At 35.8% G+C, this 17,549-nt stretch overlaps 1 protein-coding gene across 1 annotated transcript; it reads left to right on the top strand.

Annotated features, from left to right (window-relative positions):
• Positions 1-689: 689 nt before the first annotated feature.
• Positions 690-3,277, top strand: LOC147633083 (GTP-binding protein YPTM2-like). Its single transcript, XM_086806091.1, has 8 exons — positions 690-847; positions 1,382-1,454; positions 1,539-1,586; positions 1,670-1,717; positions 2,267-2,338; positions 2,446-2,601; positions 2,712-2,815; positions 2,921-3,277. The coding sequence occupies exons 1-8, from the start codon at positions 834-836 to the stop codon at positions 3,012-3,014; spliced, it is 609 nt and encodes a 202-aa protein (XP_086662217.1). The 5' UTR covers positions 690-833; the 3' UTR covers positions 3,015-3,277.
• Positions 3,278-17,549: the final 14,272 nt, after the last annotated feature.

Genomic DNA, 17,549 nt, shown 5'->3' on the forward strand with positions numbered 1-17,549 from the left:
ACCCCAAGTGAATGTGACAATTATCAATTGAAAGCAAGCTTAATTTTTGATAGGCTTCCTTGCTCCCGAAAAAAATCTTTTTTTCTTTTTGGAAATTTATATATAGAATGATGTTTTTAGTGTATTTTTTGACATGGATTTGAAAAACTTTCATATAACACCATAGAAAATGGGTAAACATGAGTTTTCTTCTCACAATTATTATTACTAGTTTTTGGGGGACTGCTCAAATGCATATGGGAGTTTTTATTCTCACAATTTCTCTACCTAGTTGTTTGTGTAGTCACACTGTGCTTCTATAGGGGCTAGGTAGATCTGCTAGCAATGTTGTAGGCTCACACAATGTCTGCACTGTAACACAATATTTCAAGAGCTGTAGCCACATGGCATAAAACCTTTCTCTAGCCACGTGACGGAAGTGTAAGGGGGGCAAACTGTGCACGGGTGAGGAGGGCAGTGTCACAGCAGGGTGCGAGTGGAGAACTAGGTAGATTTAGGTAGATCTACTAGCAATGTTGTAGGCTCACACAATTCTTCTAAAAGACAGAAAGAAAATCATTTCCCAGCACACACACACACACACATTCACACATATTCATAACCGACCACCAAAAAAGCATTTCAGAAAGTCATGCTTAATTTATAGTTGGGTTTTTCACCCCACGAGGGTGAATACTTGATTAATAATAGCTTGATCACCATCACATAACACCCACCCATCTGCCTAATTATTTTATCGCTGCCCTCTTTCCTCTGCCTGTTTGAGAAGGACGCCAGCGCTGTTGGGTCAGGAAAGATCGTCCAGCGCCGCTTCGAATCGCCCTCCCGCGATCATGAATCCCGAATAGTAAGTACTTCGTTTCTCAGATCTGTTTCTTCTTCTCTTGCTTTTCCTGTACTTTTCTAGGGTTTTGTTCTTTCCCAAGTTTTCTGTGTTTTTTCTTCTGGCTTTTTTAGGAGTTCCTTGCCATTTATTGTCCCGGGCTACAGGTCGTTGGTGCCTTTGTAGCTTTTTACTTTGGGATCTGGCCCCTTAATCACGTCTGGTTTTCTGTGTAACTATGGTCTGAGTGCTCTCTGCGGAAAAGTTCATTCTTGATGGATTTGTGTTCGTTTTATTGAGATCTGTGGACGCAAGGACATCAAGCCGGATCCGTAAACCATTTTCCAGATGTAGTTTGCAAATGGAAGTATTCTATTGTTTCTGTGATCACTCCTGTTTTTTTACATGCGAAGGATTGAAGCCGTTCTCGCTTGAGAGATGTTTTGTAACTCCATAAACTTATTCTCTGTGGATTGGATGCACTGACGTGGCTTAATTAAATGTTTTCATGCACTAGTAAAGATGATTTATAATGCTGATTTATGGTGGCGTTTGCAGTGATTATCTGTTCAAGCTGTTACTCATTGGTGACTCCGGGGTTGGAAAGTCATGCCTTTTACTTCGATTTGCAGTAAGTTTTCTGTAATTGCTCTTGATATTGGTGTATAGGGTCTGTGTTTTACAAACCTGAGTCTAAGCTTATGCTGTTCATCAGGATGATTCCTATCTGGAGAGCTACATCAGTACCATTGGTGTTGACTTTGTGAGTGTTTCATATTTTAATTCTGCAGCTAGGCTTGATGATAATTGTAGTGCTATGTGTGACTTTCTCCTATGGCATTGCAGAAAATTAGAACCGTTGAGCTCGATAGCAAAACCATCAAGCTCCAGATTGTAAGTAGTGATTCAATATACTTTTCTGCTCCATATCAGTGTGCAATGGAGTAGTTAGGTACCATGCTTAAGGTTGTGATTAATGTCCCACACACTAGTTTTCTATTAAGAGTGCCTCTGTATATGAAGACTGATGCGATCATAGGTAGCCCAGACAGCATGTCTCAGACTGTAATTAATGTCCCACACACTAGTGTTCCATTAAGAGTGTTTTGACACAGTATATATAAAGGCTGATGTGATCATAGGTAGCCTAGAAAGTATGCTTCTGTTTGTTTAAATTTACTTACCATGTTTTGGAAAAGCATGTTTCTATTCTGTATACATGAAGGCTGATGCTAACGTGTCAAGTAGCACAGAACCTAGAAGATGTGTTGAGAGCATGTGACACCTATATACAGGAGGATTTGTATTCTGTATTTATTTAGGGTCATGCAAACATAGGATTTTATGTGACCCGCACGATGGAGTATGTGTTGTTCATTTTGTTTGTCTCTCTTTAGTCTTCCAAGGTAAGCTGGCCGTGGTTGTTGACATTGTATCATGCAGTGGGATACTGCTGGCCAAGAGCGATTCAGGACAATTACTAGTAGCTATTACAGAGGAGCCCATGGAATTATTGTAAGTGTAATTTGAACGTTACTGGCCTTGTCTCAGTTTGTTATCTCTGAACCATTTTGAAGCCTGTGATAAGAAAAAAAGAGATTCATGCCATCGTACCTTTTCAGATTGTATATGATGTGACAGACCAGGAGAGTTTCAACAATGTGAAGCAGTGGTTGAATGAAATAGATCGCTATGCAAATGAAAGTGTGAACAAGCTTCTGGTGGGTAATAAGAGTGATCTGACAGCCAAGAAAGTTGTTGACACTCAAACTGCCAAGGTAGGATACCGAAGAAGTTTTACCAGCGCATGTCTGCTGCTTAAGCATATTACCTTGGGGAAGTAAATGAAGCAGAATATTGTATCATTCTGTTTTTCTGGTATGTACAGGCCTTTGCTGATGAAATTGGCATCCCCTTTCTGGAAACGAGTGCAAAAAATGCAAGTAACGTTGAGGAGGCCTTTATGACAATGGCTGCGGAGATCAAGAACAGGTGATCTCTTTGCTCGTGACTGGAAACTTTAAAAGGACCTGTGTGTGCCCTGTTTTCTATTTATTGCATGGTACTGATGACATACTGTATCAATTGTTTTCCCAGGATGGCTAATCAACCAGCAATGAATGCCACCAACAAGCCAAGGCTTGTGCTGGAGGGGAAGCCACTTCCACCGAAGGGCGGTTGCTGCTCTTAAACTGCTCCTTTCAGTCTGTCGGACCCCTGTATCAAGCCAACTTGAAAGGATTCACCACCTGAAGAAATGGCCCCCCATTCAGTTTGTACAGCTCAATATAAGATCCTCTCTTAGCTCAAAGCATTTTGGGAAGAGGTTCTTATCGACCCTTTTCTAGGGTGTGCCTTATTGTGCTGAATTCTAGAGACTGTTAAATAGCATTATGTTAACATGTATAACCGATTCATTCTTTTGGAATTAGGGGAAGTTCAACTTTTAGTGTATTTTCTGTACGGAAGGATGGTGTGGCATGGGCTATTAACATGTGTCTAATAGGTACTCTAGGTCTTGTGTGGGATTTTGGAGCCTGCTTGAGCTTTGATCCTCCCTTTCTCCGTTTGGTTTTGTTAGATGGGCTGACTCTTAGTACTGAACTATGAAAAGGAAAAAAGTATGCTGCATTCTGGAGAGGGTGGTTGGTCCAAGGGTTGCACAGCATTTTGGAGTTGGTATACTCTTACTAGTTCACTGGCAGTTGATGATGGTACTGGACAGCACATAGATGTTGATGTATTCATGCTGCAGATCATTTTACTATAGTAGTTTAACCTGGTTCTATTATTTATATATATAAAACGAGTTCTAAAATCAAAGGATTTCGGCAGAGCCCAATAGTGGTCCAAGTGTATGTGCGTTGTACTTGAAAAGGAATGCATTACCATGAGTTTCTATACTTGGATGTGTTTCGACTCTTCATGCAGTTACTTTGGTCTGTCCTCTTCGTTGCCCTCCCATGAAACATCTTGGGTATTTGTCTGCCCTGGATTTTTGAGTTGAGGCAGTGGTGTGTTCAGTCCGGGGTAGTGAGTGACTATGAGCTGGTACTAGCAGAATGTTGACATTAGCAAGACTGCGTGTGTGTTTAGAGAGATGTGGAGGGTACAACCAAGATGAAGAAAGCTCCCTTGTCGAGCACTTGAATTCCATGAGTTTTCCAGTTGTCCTCAACTGCCCACTTTGTGATAATATGATAATGACGCTGTAGTAGTTGATTGGTATTGGAGTTGATTCAAAGTTTCTAGTATTCAGGATTTGCCTTTTTATAGCAAAGCAGCCCATGCATGCATGAAACTGAATTTAGTTTGACAAGTGTAAGGTTCTTGTCCACCAAGCACTTTAGTTGATTAATGTTAAGTGAAAAGGGGGCTAGAGACCACGGTTGGAGCTTGTGCTCAACAAAGTGATACATGATGATAAAGCCATGGCTCGAGATCTTGAAAGATATGAAGAAAAAGATTTCGAATGTAGTTGGGATGTGGGCTAAAAAGTGGTTACATAAGGTGATGGTTTGACACAAATCTTCGGACCAAGAAGTTTCGGGTAGGTCTTGATGTACCATGTAGAAAGGACCAAGAAGAAGCTAAAAAGCTTTGATAACTCGGCCCCTATTGTATTATGGTTTTTTTTCAAGAGTGGAGCAGTTAGTATTGAGACCTTGGATGGTTTACAATTGCTTGCATTTGTTAATGCGAAACTTACACACATATTAAATGGAAGAGCAACTCTGGAGTTTGCACAAAACCAAAGCCAAGCGCGAGGTTAGTGCAAGAAGTTAGGTCATACTAATTATATGAAGCAGGTCATGAGAAGAAATTGTGGATTGTATCTTGTTGAAGCATTTCTTTGTATTCCTTTCAAAACTTTTTCTAGTGTTTTCTTTATATTTTGGTGTGTAGTGTTTTCTAGTGTTTTCTTTGCAACCTTGGATATGTGAGCTTAATCATGATTAATCAAAGCTATAGGTGCTAAAAGAGGGTAATTTCTTTTCCATCAAAGGGACATGGATATTTTGAGAAGTGTATACGCTAGGTTATCTATGTAAGTTGATACCATATATCGACAGTGTGTTTGGCTTAAGGACATGGATATTTGAGAAGCGTATATGCTAGGTTATCTATATAAGTTGATACCATATATCGACAGTGTTTGGCTTAAGGATCACTCTCACGAGGGGATTTTGTAAAAGGCTTTGTAAAGTTGTTTAAGAAAAGGCTCCATTATGAAAAGATTATTTGATTGTAGAAATGTAAATTATATTACACCATGGTGTCACTTGTGTATTGTTTCCTTGATAGCTATCTTTTTAAAGTTGATCTTGCTATTTCTTACTGGCATCATATTTCTTGTTATCTATTGCACAGATGGGGTGCTTGTTTGTTGAGCCCAAAATAGGAGGGACTAATAAGTTTGTTGGACAGGGAGCCAATCTAGGCACCTAGGGTAGATTAGGCCACAAGTTAAATGATGCATCCGATAAAGGACTCCAATTTAATGACCCTACCATGGTCATGTTGAACATGGAAAGAGAACACAAATCTCAAGAAGAGGAATGCAAGGATAAGAAGAGCCTTCACCCTAGCAAACATCAAGAGTGGATTGAAGACAAGGAAATAAATTCCCTCTAACATGGGGGAAAGGAGTAAGGGAAATCAAGTGACAAGGGAGAGACCAAGAACATTTTGAGTCCCCAAGGGAAAGGGGGCCATGCAGGTTTCAAGGTCCTAGGTCCTCGAAAAACCTAGACCATCAAAGAGAGAGAAGTAAATACAAAGGCAAAGGAGGACGAATAGAAGAGACAACGCTTGGGAAAAAAGAGAAACTTGGCCAACCAAGTCAGTAAGTAGTTGAGGACCCTTTATATTAAGAAGTCAAACAAAGCCATCAACTAAGCTACTGGTGCCAAACCATGCTAGGTATGTCTTTCCAAGTGGAACCAGAGCTACCATTTAATGAAGAGTGTGTCACAAAGATTAATATTCACATGGACTTGGACTTGGTTGGAATTTGGGAGACCTTGCTCAGTAAAAGAATGCATGTCTAGATAACTTTCCACCTAGGTGTCATCCCTAGTAAGCGCCTACTCACATAATAGCATATAAGTTGTTAATCTAAGAGCTCCTCTTCAGAAGCATAAGGTGGATTTATTCACCCATAAAAGGAAGAAAAACCTATTCTATGGTTTTCTTTTTAAATTTTGATATGTCGTGTTGTTGCTTGTTACTTTTGTTATTTACTACTGTAGTTATTAATAGTTTTATAGTTTCATCAGCTTATTGACCAATAATATGATGTAGCTCCATTCGACAAGCATTATTACCTTTTGTACTATCAATTATCTATCATGAGTAAGCTCAATTATCATGCATGTTATGGCTATTTAAATTGACATTTTAATCTTGTAAAAGTATGTTAAGTGGTAGTTTGTGTTGATATTAGCCTACTAAATAAAAAACATTAATCATCATAGGATTTCATCTCTGTGGCTATTTTTTAATAGAACATTTACTACCTACAAACAACAATTTGTGAATGAAAAATAGTAGCCACGAAAATCGTATGAAGCCATTAGATGTTCAATATCGTCAACAACTAATTTTGCTAAAATTAAATCATTCACAAAAAATAGTAAGTTGGCTATCATAGGTGTAGTAATGCAATGATAGCAAGAAGAAACTATGGAAGTCTTTTGGGCTAGAATCATAGATTTAGAAGGTTAACACTCACATAAAACTTAAATATTCAATGTTTGGGTGCCTAAGAAGCATGCACAATGCATAAGGTGCTATTAACAGGGTGGTCAAATTAGAAAAAAGTAAAGGGTGATTGGAAGGTTACTATGATTGAAGATGGGTTTTCAATTTTCGAGGAGCAAAAACCCAACTACACACCTCATACTACACTAGGGGTGTGTGTGTAGTGGGGTGAAATCCCCGTGTGCAACTAGGTAAGGGAGTGGTGTAAGATTCCTCCCTCCAACTTTTGAGGTGTGCAGGTGTAAAACTTCTGCTCTTATAATTATTTTCCTCTATGAAATAAAAGAAAAATCTTGTTTTACCCTGTTTTGGTATGGAGAGAGAAAATATCTAGAGAGAGATAATTCAAAATTGAGATATTTTTGGATATAAAAATCCTCGTGGTGTCTAAAATGGTTTTCCCTTAAACAGAAATTCAAAAAGAACTTTCGTAATTGAAATTAATTAAAAATAGGTATAAAGGACCTTAGCCTAAGGGTTCAGATTTTTAAAATTTTTTGGATTATGGTCCAATTAAGGTTCCTATGGGTCTAGGATCAATCCAAGTGTAGGGAGGAGATAAATTGAAGAATAAAAGAAAACCCCCCTGAAAATGAGTAAATGCTTACATAAGATGAAGAGTGGACTAAGGACCAAAGAAAATAATTAAAAAACTGAATTTTGACACCTCAGTGTGGGGATTTTCTCTCATGAAGTAGGCATCTGTTTCTCATCATTATTCCTAATTTTTAATCAATAAAATGAGATATTTTTATCTCTCCTCTCTCCTGTTTCAAAACTAGATCCAAAAATAAGCTGAATTGATCAAAAAATGGTCAAAAATTGACCAAACTGATCTGGAAAATTCTAGAATCATTTTGTTTGGTTAGAGGCTCACTTTTTCCTATAAATAGAAGCCTCTCCCTTTGTAAAATGTTAATGGTGTTTATGCACTGTTACTCTACTCCTCTCCTCAGTCATCTATATTGAATTTTTCAATAATTCAATTGTTTTTGGCCTAATCCTCTCCAAAGTGAATTGGTGGCCACTATTGCTTCAAACAAAAGTAGAATCCTCAATCCTTCAAGCCAAAGGAGAGCTTACAAGCTCCATGTAGGCTAATTTTCTTACTTTGTTTACAAATTTTAATGAAAAATCTATGGTTTTCTTGATTTTTATGTTTTACAAATGATTGAATTAAATTCAAATGATATGCCTTTGAATGAAAAGGCCACCCCCTTCTCTTCTTTACATTTCAATCTTTCTTAATCTTAGAAAGATTAACTAAGTGATTAATTAAACTCTTCTTATTGTTTACTCTCTTAAATTTAAAAATTGTGTAGATTAGAGTTCTATAATTCTAAATTGGGTTAATTAAGCTAAATAAAGAAAGATAATAATGAGAAATGGTCAGCCATACAAAGGAGGTTACGGCAAAACTTTTCAAAATTTTGTGAAAAAGAGTTTGTTTTTATGCTTTTCTAAAATAGTAATTTTCATCATTTTTGCATCTAAAAGAAATATTCTAATTACTCCATGTATATATTCACCTATGAATATGCATGGATATCACTGATATTAATTACTAAATTTGATTTCTATACATAAAAAGATGCATAATAGAAAATTTTTAATTATAAAAGTGTTATTCTTATTAAATTTGATTTCTATGCATAGAAAGATGCATAAAGAAAATTTTTTTATTACAAAAGTGTTATTCTTATTAAATTTGAATTCTATGTATAGAAAGATGCATAATGGATTTTTTTAATTACAAAAGTGTTATTCTTATTAAACTTGATTTCTATGCATAGAAAGATGCATAAAGAAATTTTTTTTATTACAAAAGTGTTATTCTTATTAAATTTGATTTTTATGCATAGAAAGATGCATAAAGGAATTTTTATTATTACAAAAGTGTTATTCTTATTAAATTTAATTTTTATAAATAGAAAGATGCATAAAGGAATTTTTTTAATTATAAAAGTATTATTCTTATTAAATTTGATTTCTATGCATAGAAAGATGCATAATAGAATTTTTTATTATTACAAAAGTACTATTCTTATTAAGCTTGATTTTTATGTATAAATAGATGCAAAAAGAATTTCTTTTTATTTTAAAAGTGTTATTCCTATTAAATTTGATTTTATGCATAAAAGATTTTTTTTAAAATAAATGTGTTATTCACATTGAAGCTAATTTTTATGCATAAATAGATGCATAAAGAAATTTTATATCAAAATTAGAATTCTCTTAAATTTTAGGTTTAAATTCTATGAGTATTTGATAAATGAATAATTAAATACTCTAAGAGAGAAATTTCTATCGTTTTAGATTCACACGGATTGTAAAAAGAAAATTCAAGAAATCTATCGAGATTGAAATATTCAGATAAATGATTAATTTATTTCTTATTGAAATTCGTAACTAATTTAGAAATAAGTTAAGTGAATATTTAAAGAAAGAAATTCAGTAAAATAGTAACTGAATTATCAAACCTTTTCGAGAAAGATAGTTCAGAAAAAATCTTATCCGACTCTAACCTTGAATCAGACTATGACCAAGACCAAACTCTTTCGTCAGTTTTAAGAAAAGGTGTGACCAGTTTAGAAAAATACACTCAAAACTCCCGCCAAATCTGAAACTAAGTTTGAGACCCTTCGAATTGATCTGTGGATCAAGGTTATAGAATTCAAGGAATTCAGGTATGAAATTGAGAATTTCGATCAAGAAGTTTTGGGGATACTGATTCAAGAAATACTCCTTGTATTCGAAAGAAAATCAAACTGAAAACTTCCATAGAAACCCTATTTCCCTAAAGGACTGTCTTACGCCAGAATGCTGGAGGGAGCATTCGGTATATGTTTTTCTAAGGGAAGTTCGGTTGCAATCAGTTGGCGGGGAGTGTTCAAAGGATGGCTCACGCGGCAAAGCCTGACCAATCTCGGTATGGTTGAAAAATGGTGCGCTTCCGGTACGATGGACGAGGGCCGACGAAGCGGTCCTTGAGTGAATAGATGTGATGACATGTGTGATTGGATGAGAATGGGAATACATATGAAATGTATGTGGATTAAATAATGTGGATTGATGTGGAAGAATGTGGAAAGATGAGAGTTCGTTATAGAAACTGTATTTATGACCTGTTTTTAAATGATTGTTTTATGTCAAGAATGCTGGAGAAGCATTTTGACCGTCTTGTGAATGAGGTCGTGGAGACCTAACTGATAAAGTTGCAACAGCTGCTGACGGAGAGTCAATGGAGGACGTCTCGCGTCGCAAGGTCGGCTGAGGTCTTGACTAGCCTCGGTTTGATTTAAATGGTGAGTTTTCGATACGGTGGATGAGGGACTAAGGAAGCGGCCTATGAGTGAAGCGCTAGGTGACCTACGAGAAGGATCCTAGGAGGGTGCTGACCATACGGTGCTCGAGCTCTGGGTCATCGAAGATACCCACACGTGCGTCGTGGAAGATATTGAAACAAGGAGTAAGAGTTGTTTTCTGAATTCGGGCATGGATCTGGTTGATTGACCTTGCTGGTCCTCAACAGATGAGTCCAAGGCTTTTTTATATGGATCTGTTGGTTGATCTTGCTGATCTTCAACGGAGATTCCATTTTGATTTTTATAAGTGAATATATTATCAAGTACTATGAGCTAGGAACTATTGAAAAGGCCCCTGAGTGGATAGGTGGTGAGCGTTCTGGTTGCCAATGATGCCATAGGTACACCGATGAAGGAAAAATTGGAAATTAGGATTCAACTGGATATTTTGGAGGATTATGATCAGTGATACTATAGTTTCATTAAAAGATTGTTTTAAAGACAGCTGAATTTGTGAAAAAGGCAATTTCATATTGGTGGGTGTGTAAGTGGTGTGACTAGTTTTAAGTTTGCATGAATATCCGGCTAGGGGGCCTGGGAACTCTTTTCCCTGGTACCCGCTGGGACAAAACCTAACCAAATTCTTAAATGGATCCCATCACTACAGTGGTTGGGCAGTTGGCTAACCCACGGGTTGATGGGGTTAGGTTGGACTGATGGATCCCTAAAAAGAGACTTAATTCTGTTATGGTACAATAGATGAAGTAAATCCCGGATAAAAATTATTCTATGGAAAAGAATCAACGGCTGTGCCTCTCAATGAGAAAAAAAGCGTTGGTCTCTATGATCCAAGTGCAAGTCTTTTCCTTGATCTGACTATGTCAAAAATTTATGAAGTAGCAGTAAAAGGTTATAATTGTGTGATGAAATTCATACAAATTGATATTCAGACTGAAATTCATAAATTAATAATTGGGTCTTTAGATGGAAGTACCGCAATTGCATCCTTGATTTGCTTGAGGCCTAGACATGATGGTATTTACCTTATAATTCCAAGTACCGTGACTACCCGTATATAGCGAGGGTATAATTGCAGCTCTTTACTGGTAGTATATAATACGAGTAAATCTAAGACCTTGAAATTATAAGCAAAAATGCTATCCAGATGATGAATTTGAATGTGGTTGATATGATTTTAAAACTCTGGTTGAGAGAACTGATGAGTTGATTTGGATTTTGATTGAAAAATGATGATTCCTAAATTTTGGTTGAAAAGCGATAAGCTGAGCAAAACCACAATGAGGATGAATGGGACGAGTCCCTCTGATGATGTTCGTAACTGGAATGATGATAATGACTTTAACAAATCACTATGAGATTAGTAGATTATGCTTGACAGATTGCTACTGTTAACACTTGACCCAGTGCATCAAGTTAAGGGATGATAAATTAAAAACCTGTATAATTGAAATTCCCAGGGAGGAATGTTCAGATAGAAATTTTGGTCTAATGGACCATTATTGTGTTAAAGATATGAATGATATAATCTGAATGAATTGTTATCTGATGATGAGTTCTATATAAGGGATCTTTATCCTAGGATTCTGTTGGGTTGACCAGACTATAAGGAACCCCAGAATCAATTGGATTCTAAGGGAAAGAGTTGTCCTCTAGTTTGCGAGATGAGAACATCTCGCGTTTTTTAAGTGGGGTAGGATGTAAGATTCCTCCCTCCAGCTTTTGAGGTGTGCAGGTGTAAGAACCTCCCCTTCCGATCTTATAATTATTCCCCTCTCTAAAATAAAAGAAAGATCCTGTTTTACCCTGTTTTGGCTTGGAGAGAGAAAATATCTAGAGAGAGATAATTCAAAATTGTGATATTTTTGGATATAAAAATCTTCCTAGTGTCTAAATGGTTTCCCCTAAAACCAAAATTCAAAAAGAAGTTTCCAATGTGCAATTGGAATTAATTGAAAATAGGTATAAAGGACCTTAGCTTAAGGGTCCAGATTTTCAGAAATTTTTAGATTATGGTTCAATTAAGGTTCCTATGGGCCAATAGGATCAATCCATGTATAGGGAGGAGATAAATTGAAGAATAAAAGAAAAACCCCCCAAAAATGAGTAAATGCTCACATAAGATGAAGAGTGGACTAAGGACCAAAGAAAAGAATTAAAAAATTGAATTTTGACACCTCAGTATGGGTATCTTCCCTCATGAAGTAGGCACCTTTTTCTCATCATTACCCCTAATTTTTAATCAATAAAATGAGATATTTTCATCTCTCCTCTCTCCTGTTTCAAAACTAGATCTAAAAAGTAAGCTGAAGTGACCCAAAAATGGTCAAAAATTGACCAAACTGATCTGGAAAATTCTAGAATCAGTTTGCTTGGTTAGAGGCTCACTTTTTCCTATAAATAGAAGCCTCCGCCTTTGTAAAAGCTTAATGGTGTTTATGCACTATTACTCTACTCCTGTCCTCAGCCATCTACATTGAATTTTTTAATAATTCAATTGTTTTTGGCCTAATCCTCTCCAAAGTGAATTGGTAGCCACTATTGCTTCAAAAAATAGTAGAACCCCCAATCCCTCAAGCCAAAGGAGAGCTTACAAGCTCCATGTAAGCTAATTTTCTTACTTTGTTTATAAATTTTAATGAAAAATCTATGGTTTTCTTGATTTTTATGTTTTGCAAACGATTGAATTAAATTCAAATGATATGCCTTTGATGAAAAGGCCACCCCCTTCTCTTGTTTACATTCTAACCTTTCTTATCCTAGAAAGATTAACTAAGTGATTAATTAAACTCTTCTTATTGTTTACTCTCTTGAATTTAGAAATTGTGTAGATTAGAGTTCTATAATTCTAAATTGGGTTAATTAAGCTAAATAAAGAAAGATAAAAATGAGAAATGGTCAGCCATACAAAGGAGGTTATAGCAAAATTTTCTAAAATTTTGTGAAAAAGAAAGTTTATTTTTATGTTATTCCAAAAGAGTAATTCCCACCATTTTTGCATCTAAAAGAAATATTCTAATTATTCCATGTACATATTCACCTATGAATATGCATGGATATCACTGATATTAATTATTAAATTTGATTTCTATGCGTAGAAAGATGCATAATGGAATTTTTTTATTACAAAAGTGTTATTCTTATTAAATTTGATTTCTATGCATAGAAAGATGCATAAAGAATTTTTTTTAAATTACAAAAGTGTTATTCTTATTAAATTTGATTTCTATGCATAGAAAGATGTATAATGAAATTTTTTATTACAAAAGTGTTATTCTTATTAAATTTGATTTCTATGCATAGGAAGATGCATAAAGGAATTTTTTTATTACAAAAGTGTTATTCTTATTAAATTTTATTTTTATGCATAGAAAGATGTATAAAGAAATTTTTATTATTATAAAAGTGCTATTCTTATTAAATTTGATTTCTATGCATAGAAAGATGCATAATGAAAAATTTTTTTATTACAAAAGTGTTATTCTTATTAAATTTGATTTTTATGCATAAATAGATGCATAAAGAAATTCTTTTTATTTTAAAAGTATCATTCCTATTAAATTTGATTTTATGAATAAAAGGATTTTTTTAATAAAAGTGTTATTCCCATTGAAGTTGATTTTTATGCATAAATAGATGCATAAAGAGTTTTTATATCAAAATTAGAATTCTCTTAAATTCTAGGTTTAAATTCTATGAGTATTTGATAAATGAATAATTAAATACTCTAAGAGAGAAATTTCTATCGTTTTATATTCACACGGATTGTAAAAAGAAAATTCAAGAAATCTATCTAGATCGAAATATTCAGATAAATGATTAATTTATTCCTCATTTGGATTCGTAACTAATTTAGAAATCTGTTATGTGAATATTCAAGGAAAGAAATTCAGTAAAATAGTGACTGAATTATCAAACCTTTTCGAGAAAGATAGTTCAGGAAAAATCTTATCTGACTCCAACCTTGAATCAGACTATGACCAAGACCAAACTCTTTCTTCAGTTTCAAGAAAAGAAGGTGTGACCAGTTTAGAAAAATACACTCAAAACTCCCGCCAAATCTGAAACTAAGTTTGAGACCCTTCGAATTGATCTGTGGTGGATCAAGGTTATAGAATTTGAGGAATTTAGGTATGAAATTCAGAATTTCGATCAAGAAGTTTTGGGGATACTGATTCAAGAAATACTCCTTGTATTCAAAAGAAAATCAAACTGAAAACTTGCATAATAGAAACCCTATTTCCCTAAAGGACTGTCTTACGCCAAAAATGCTGGGAGGGAGCATTCGGTATATGTTTTTCTAAGGGAAGTTCAATTGTAATTAGTTGGCGGGGAGTGTTCAAGGGACGGCTCACATGGCAAAGCCTGCCCAGGTCTTGAGCAACCTCGGTATGGTTGAAAAATGGTGCGCTTCCGGTATGATGGGCGAGGGTCGACGAAGCGGTTCCTGAGTGAATAGATGTGATGACATGTGAATCAGATAGATGTGAATAAATGGATGAGATGTGATGCCATGTGAATCGGGATGTAAATGAATGATATGGGATGTGAATGGATGATATGTGATGAAAATGGATGTGGATATGTATGTGAAAGAATAGATGTGGATGTGTATGTGAAAGAATGGATGTGGATGTGAAAGAATGGATGTGGATGTGTATGTGAAAGAATGTGATGTGATGTGACATGAATATATGTGGATGTGAAGTGATAGATATGAATGTATGGATAGATGTGGGTAGTCGCACATGTGAACGATTGGACGGATGTGAATGGATGGAGGTGATGTGATGTGAAATGGATAGATGTGAATGAATAGATGAGATGTAAATTAGGATAGATGTGAATGGATGATATGTGATGTGAATGAATGTGATGTGATGAGATGTGGATATGGGTAGATGATGCGAGTGGATGAGATCTGATGAGGATAAATGAGGAAAGATGTGATGAGATGAAAATGATGTGATTGGATGAGAATGGGAATACATATGAAATGGATGTGGATTAAATAATGTAGATTGATGTGGAACAATGTGGAAAGACGAGAGTTTGTTATAGAAACTGTATTATGTCAAGAATGCTGGGGAAACATTTTGACCGTCTTGTGAGAATGAGGTCGTGGAGACCTAACTGTGATAAAGTTGCAACAGCTGACGGAGAGTCAATGGAGGACGTCTCGCATAGCAAGGTCGGCCGAGGTCTTGACTTTTTATGATGTACCATATGCTTAGTTCCATGATTGCAAATGCAAGGAACCCTAGAGATATATGGTATGTTGATTTGGGTGCTTCTAACCACATGATCAATCATGGAGAGAGGTTTAGAGACATGCAAAAAATGAAAAAACTAGGGTATGTGAAAATAAGTAATGATATTGTGAATGTTGGTAAGGTGCCATTGTCTATGTAAGATGGAAAAATTAAGTATTTGACTGACTTCATGTTCTAAACATTACAAAGAACATGGTTTCACTTGGAAAAATGGTTGAGTAGGGTTTGCAAGTGAGGTTTAATCCTCTCTCAGATGTTATGTAGAAGATCTCAATAACTAGTACCACATGGTTATAAAGGGTAACAAAATTGGAAGAATGCTTATATTGGATGTAAACATGCTTGAAGTGAAGTCTATAATGTTTGCAAATGGTACATATGTAAACATACCTGAAGTGAAGACTGCAATGTTTGCACATGATGGTACAGATGTGAGTGTAGGCATTGAAATTTGGCATAACCGTATTGGTCTGTCAATATTTAGTGAGTTGAAAAATATGTAGGCCCAAAGCATTATTTTATAGGTTTATTGAAGTCCAAAGTGGATGGAATGCACAAAGTATGTGAAGCATGCTAATTGGAAAAATAGTCTAAGCATGCATTTCCACATGACAGGAATGTGAGTCAAAGACCTCTAGATGTGAATTTTGATGTTTGCAGACCAAAAAGACGACATCAATCAGAGGATGGCACTATTGTGAATCTCAGTAAGAATGTATGGGTATATTTTCTAAAAGAGAAAAGTGAAGTGTTTATTCACTTTCAGAGCTTCAAGGTAATGGTTGACAAAGATGAAGTCATGTACATAAAATGCCAAAGATTAGAAGGTGGAGGGAAAATATTTCTCCAATAAATTTAGTAACTAGCTACTAAGAGAGCATGGGATAAAGAGGCAATTCACATACAAGTAAACCTCGTACAGCAAACTGTGATTATAGAAGGAAGAATGGGCATATTGCAGAAGTTACCCATGCACTGATGAATGAGAAAGGGATGCCTCATTATTTTTGGGCTGAAGTAGTAGGCAGACTATAGTTTACATCATGAATAGAACCCCCACTATAGCAATTCATGGCATGATGCCTCAACATAAATTTAGTGTCAGAAAACTAGATTTAGTACACCTAAAAGTGTTTGGTTACATTGCCTGTACATGTGCTAGATGAATGGAGAAGTAAATTGGATCTCAAGGTAGAAAAATGTATCTTTATTAGATATTCCCTTTAGAAGAAAGGTTATAGATGCTATAATCCCACTACTCGTCTCTCGTGAGAGATGCGAGTGTGTGGGGATGTTGTTTTTGATGAGATGAGTGGTTGGTATACACCAAGAAGGAGTACATAGAGGATGATGTAAACAACAACATGGTTGCAAATGGAGAACAGAAATCACATGTGCTTAGTTCTTAGTGGACGTGGAGAGTCCTTGAGCAGTGGGTCTATTGTTAGTAGAGACCTTGGTCAGGAAGGTTGAGGTAAAATGGCATGAATTTTAACACATGTTCTTAGTGGACATGGAGAGTCCTCTAGAAGTGCGTCTATTATTAGAGACCTTGGTCAGGAAGGTTGAGACAGGGTGCCAAGAATTTTAACATATCATTTAGTGGTACTACAAGTGACCTTGGTTAAGAAGGTCGAGGAAAAATGCCAAGAATTTTAACACAACATTTGGTGGTACTATAAGTGCTAAAAATTGAGAAAATGTACATGTATCATGAAAGGGAAGAGATAAGGTGGATTAGCCTTTCATAATACCTTATGTTTCTATAGGCAATTCATTTGTTGTGATGATGGGGAGAGTGGCTCATAATAGAGCCTTGATGAGGAGTTTGGGATCCTGACTATTGTTGTTACACTAGGTGTATAAAGAGCCAAAACAATGTTGAGAACACTTGACGACAATGATCCGGTATATGCAGGTCTACGAGGGTCATATATCCAGTGGGCATGTATCCAATGTCAGATATTTAGTGGACAAGGTCAGATATCTAGTGGGCATGTATCCAGGGTCATGGACAAGTTGAGATATGATGGATATACAACCCATCATTTTACTTATATTGGGTTGGTAATGTCATATACAAGATATCTACTAGCAACTTCATGATTTCTTTTGGGAGTGCTGCTAGTGTTAGCTAGAGTAGCAAGAAGCAACCAATGATTTCTTTATCGAGGTATAGAAGGTGAGTATAGGGGCACTGCTATGACATCATGTGAGGTAGTTGTTGAGATTTGTGTGATCTAGCATCCATTAGCTTTAGTCCTTAGTGGATAATTATTGTGTGCACCTTAGGGATAGACATCCTAAGGTCATTTGGTCTCTTACTACCATGGTTTACAGGTGTAGGCATGGTAGGTGGTTCCCTTG

This window comes from Cibotium barometz, chromosome 12 (assembly GCF_041138505.1).
Source record: "Cibotium barometz isolate CiBa-2024 chromosome 12, ASM4113850v1, whole genome shotgun sequence".
In the NCBI taxonomy this organism is placed as follows: domain Eukaryota; kingdom Viridiplantae; phylum Streptophyta; class Polypodiopsida; order Cyatheales; family Cibotiaceae; genus Cibotium; species Cibotium barometz.

Bases quoted from the DNA above. Each gene is read 5' to 3' on its own strand.
- LOC147633083 (XM_086806091.1), top strand. The intron at 1,718-2,266 runs GTAAGTAGTGAT...TGTATCATGCAG, and splicing joins AAACCATCAAGCTCCAGATT to TGGGATACTGCTGGCCAAGA. The intron at 2,339-2,445 runs GTAAGTGTAATT...GTACCTTTTCAG, and splicing joins GAGGAGCCCATGGAATTATT to ATTGTATATGATGTGACAGA.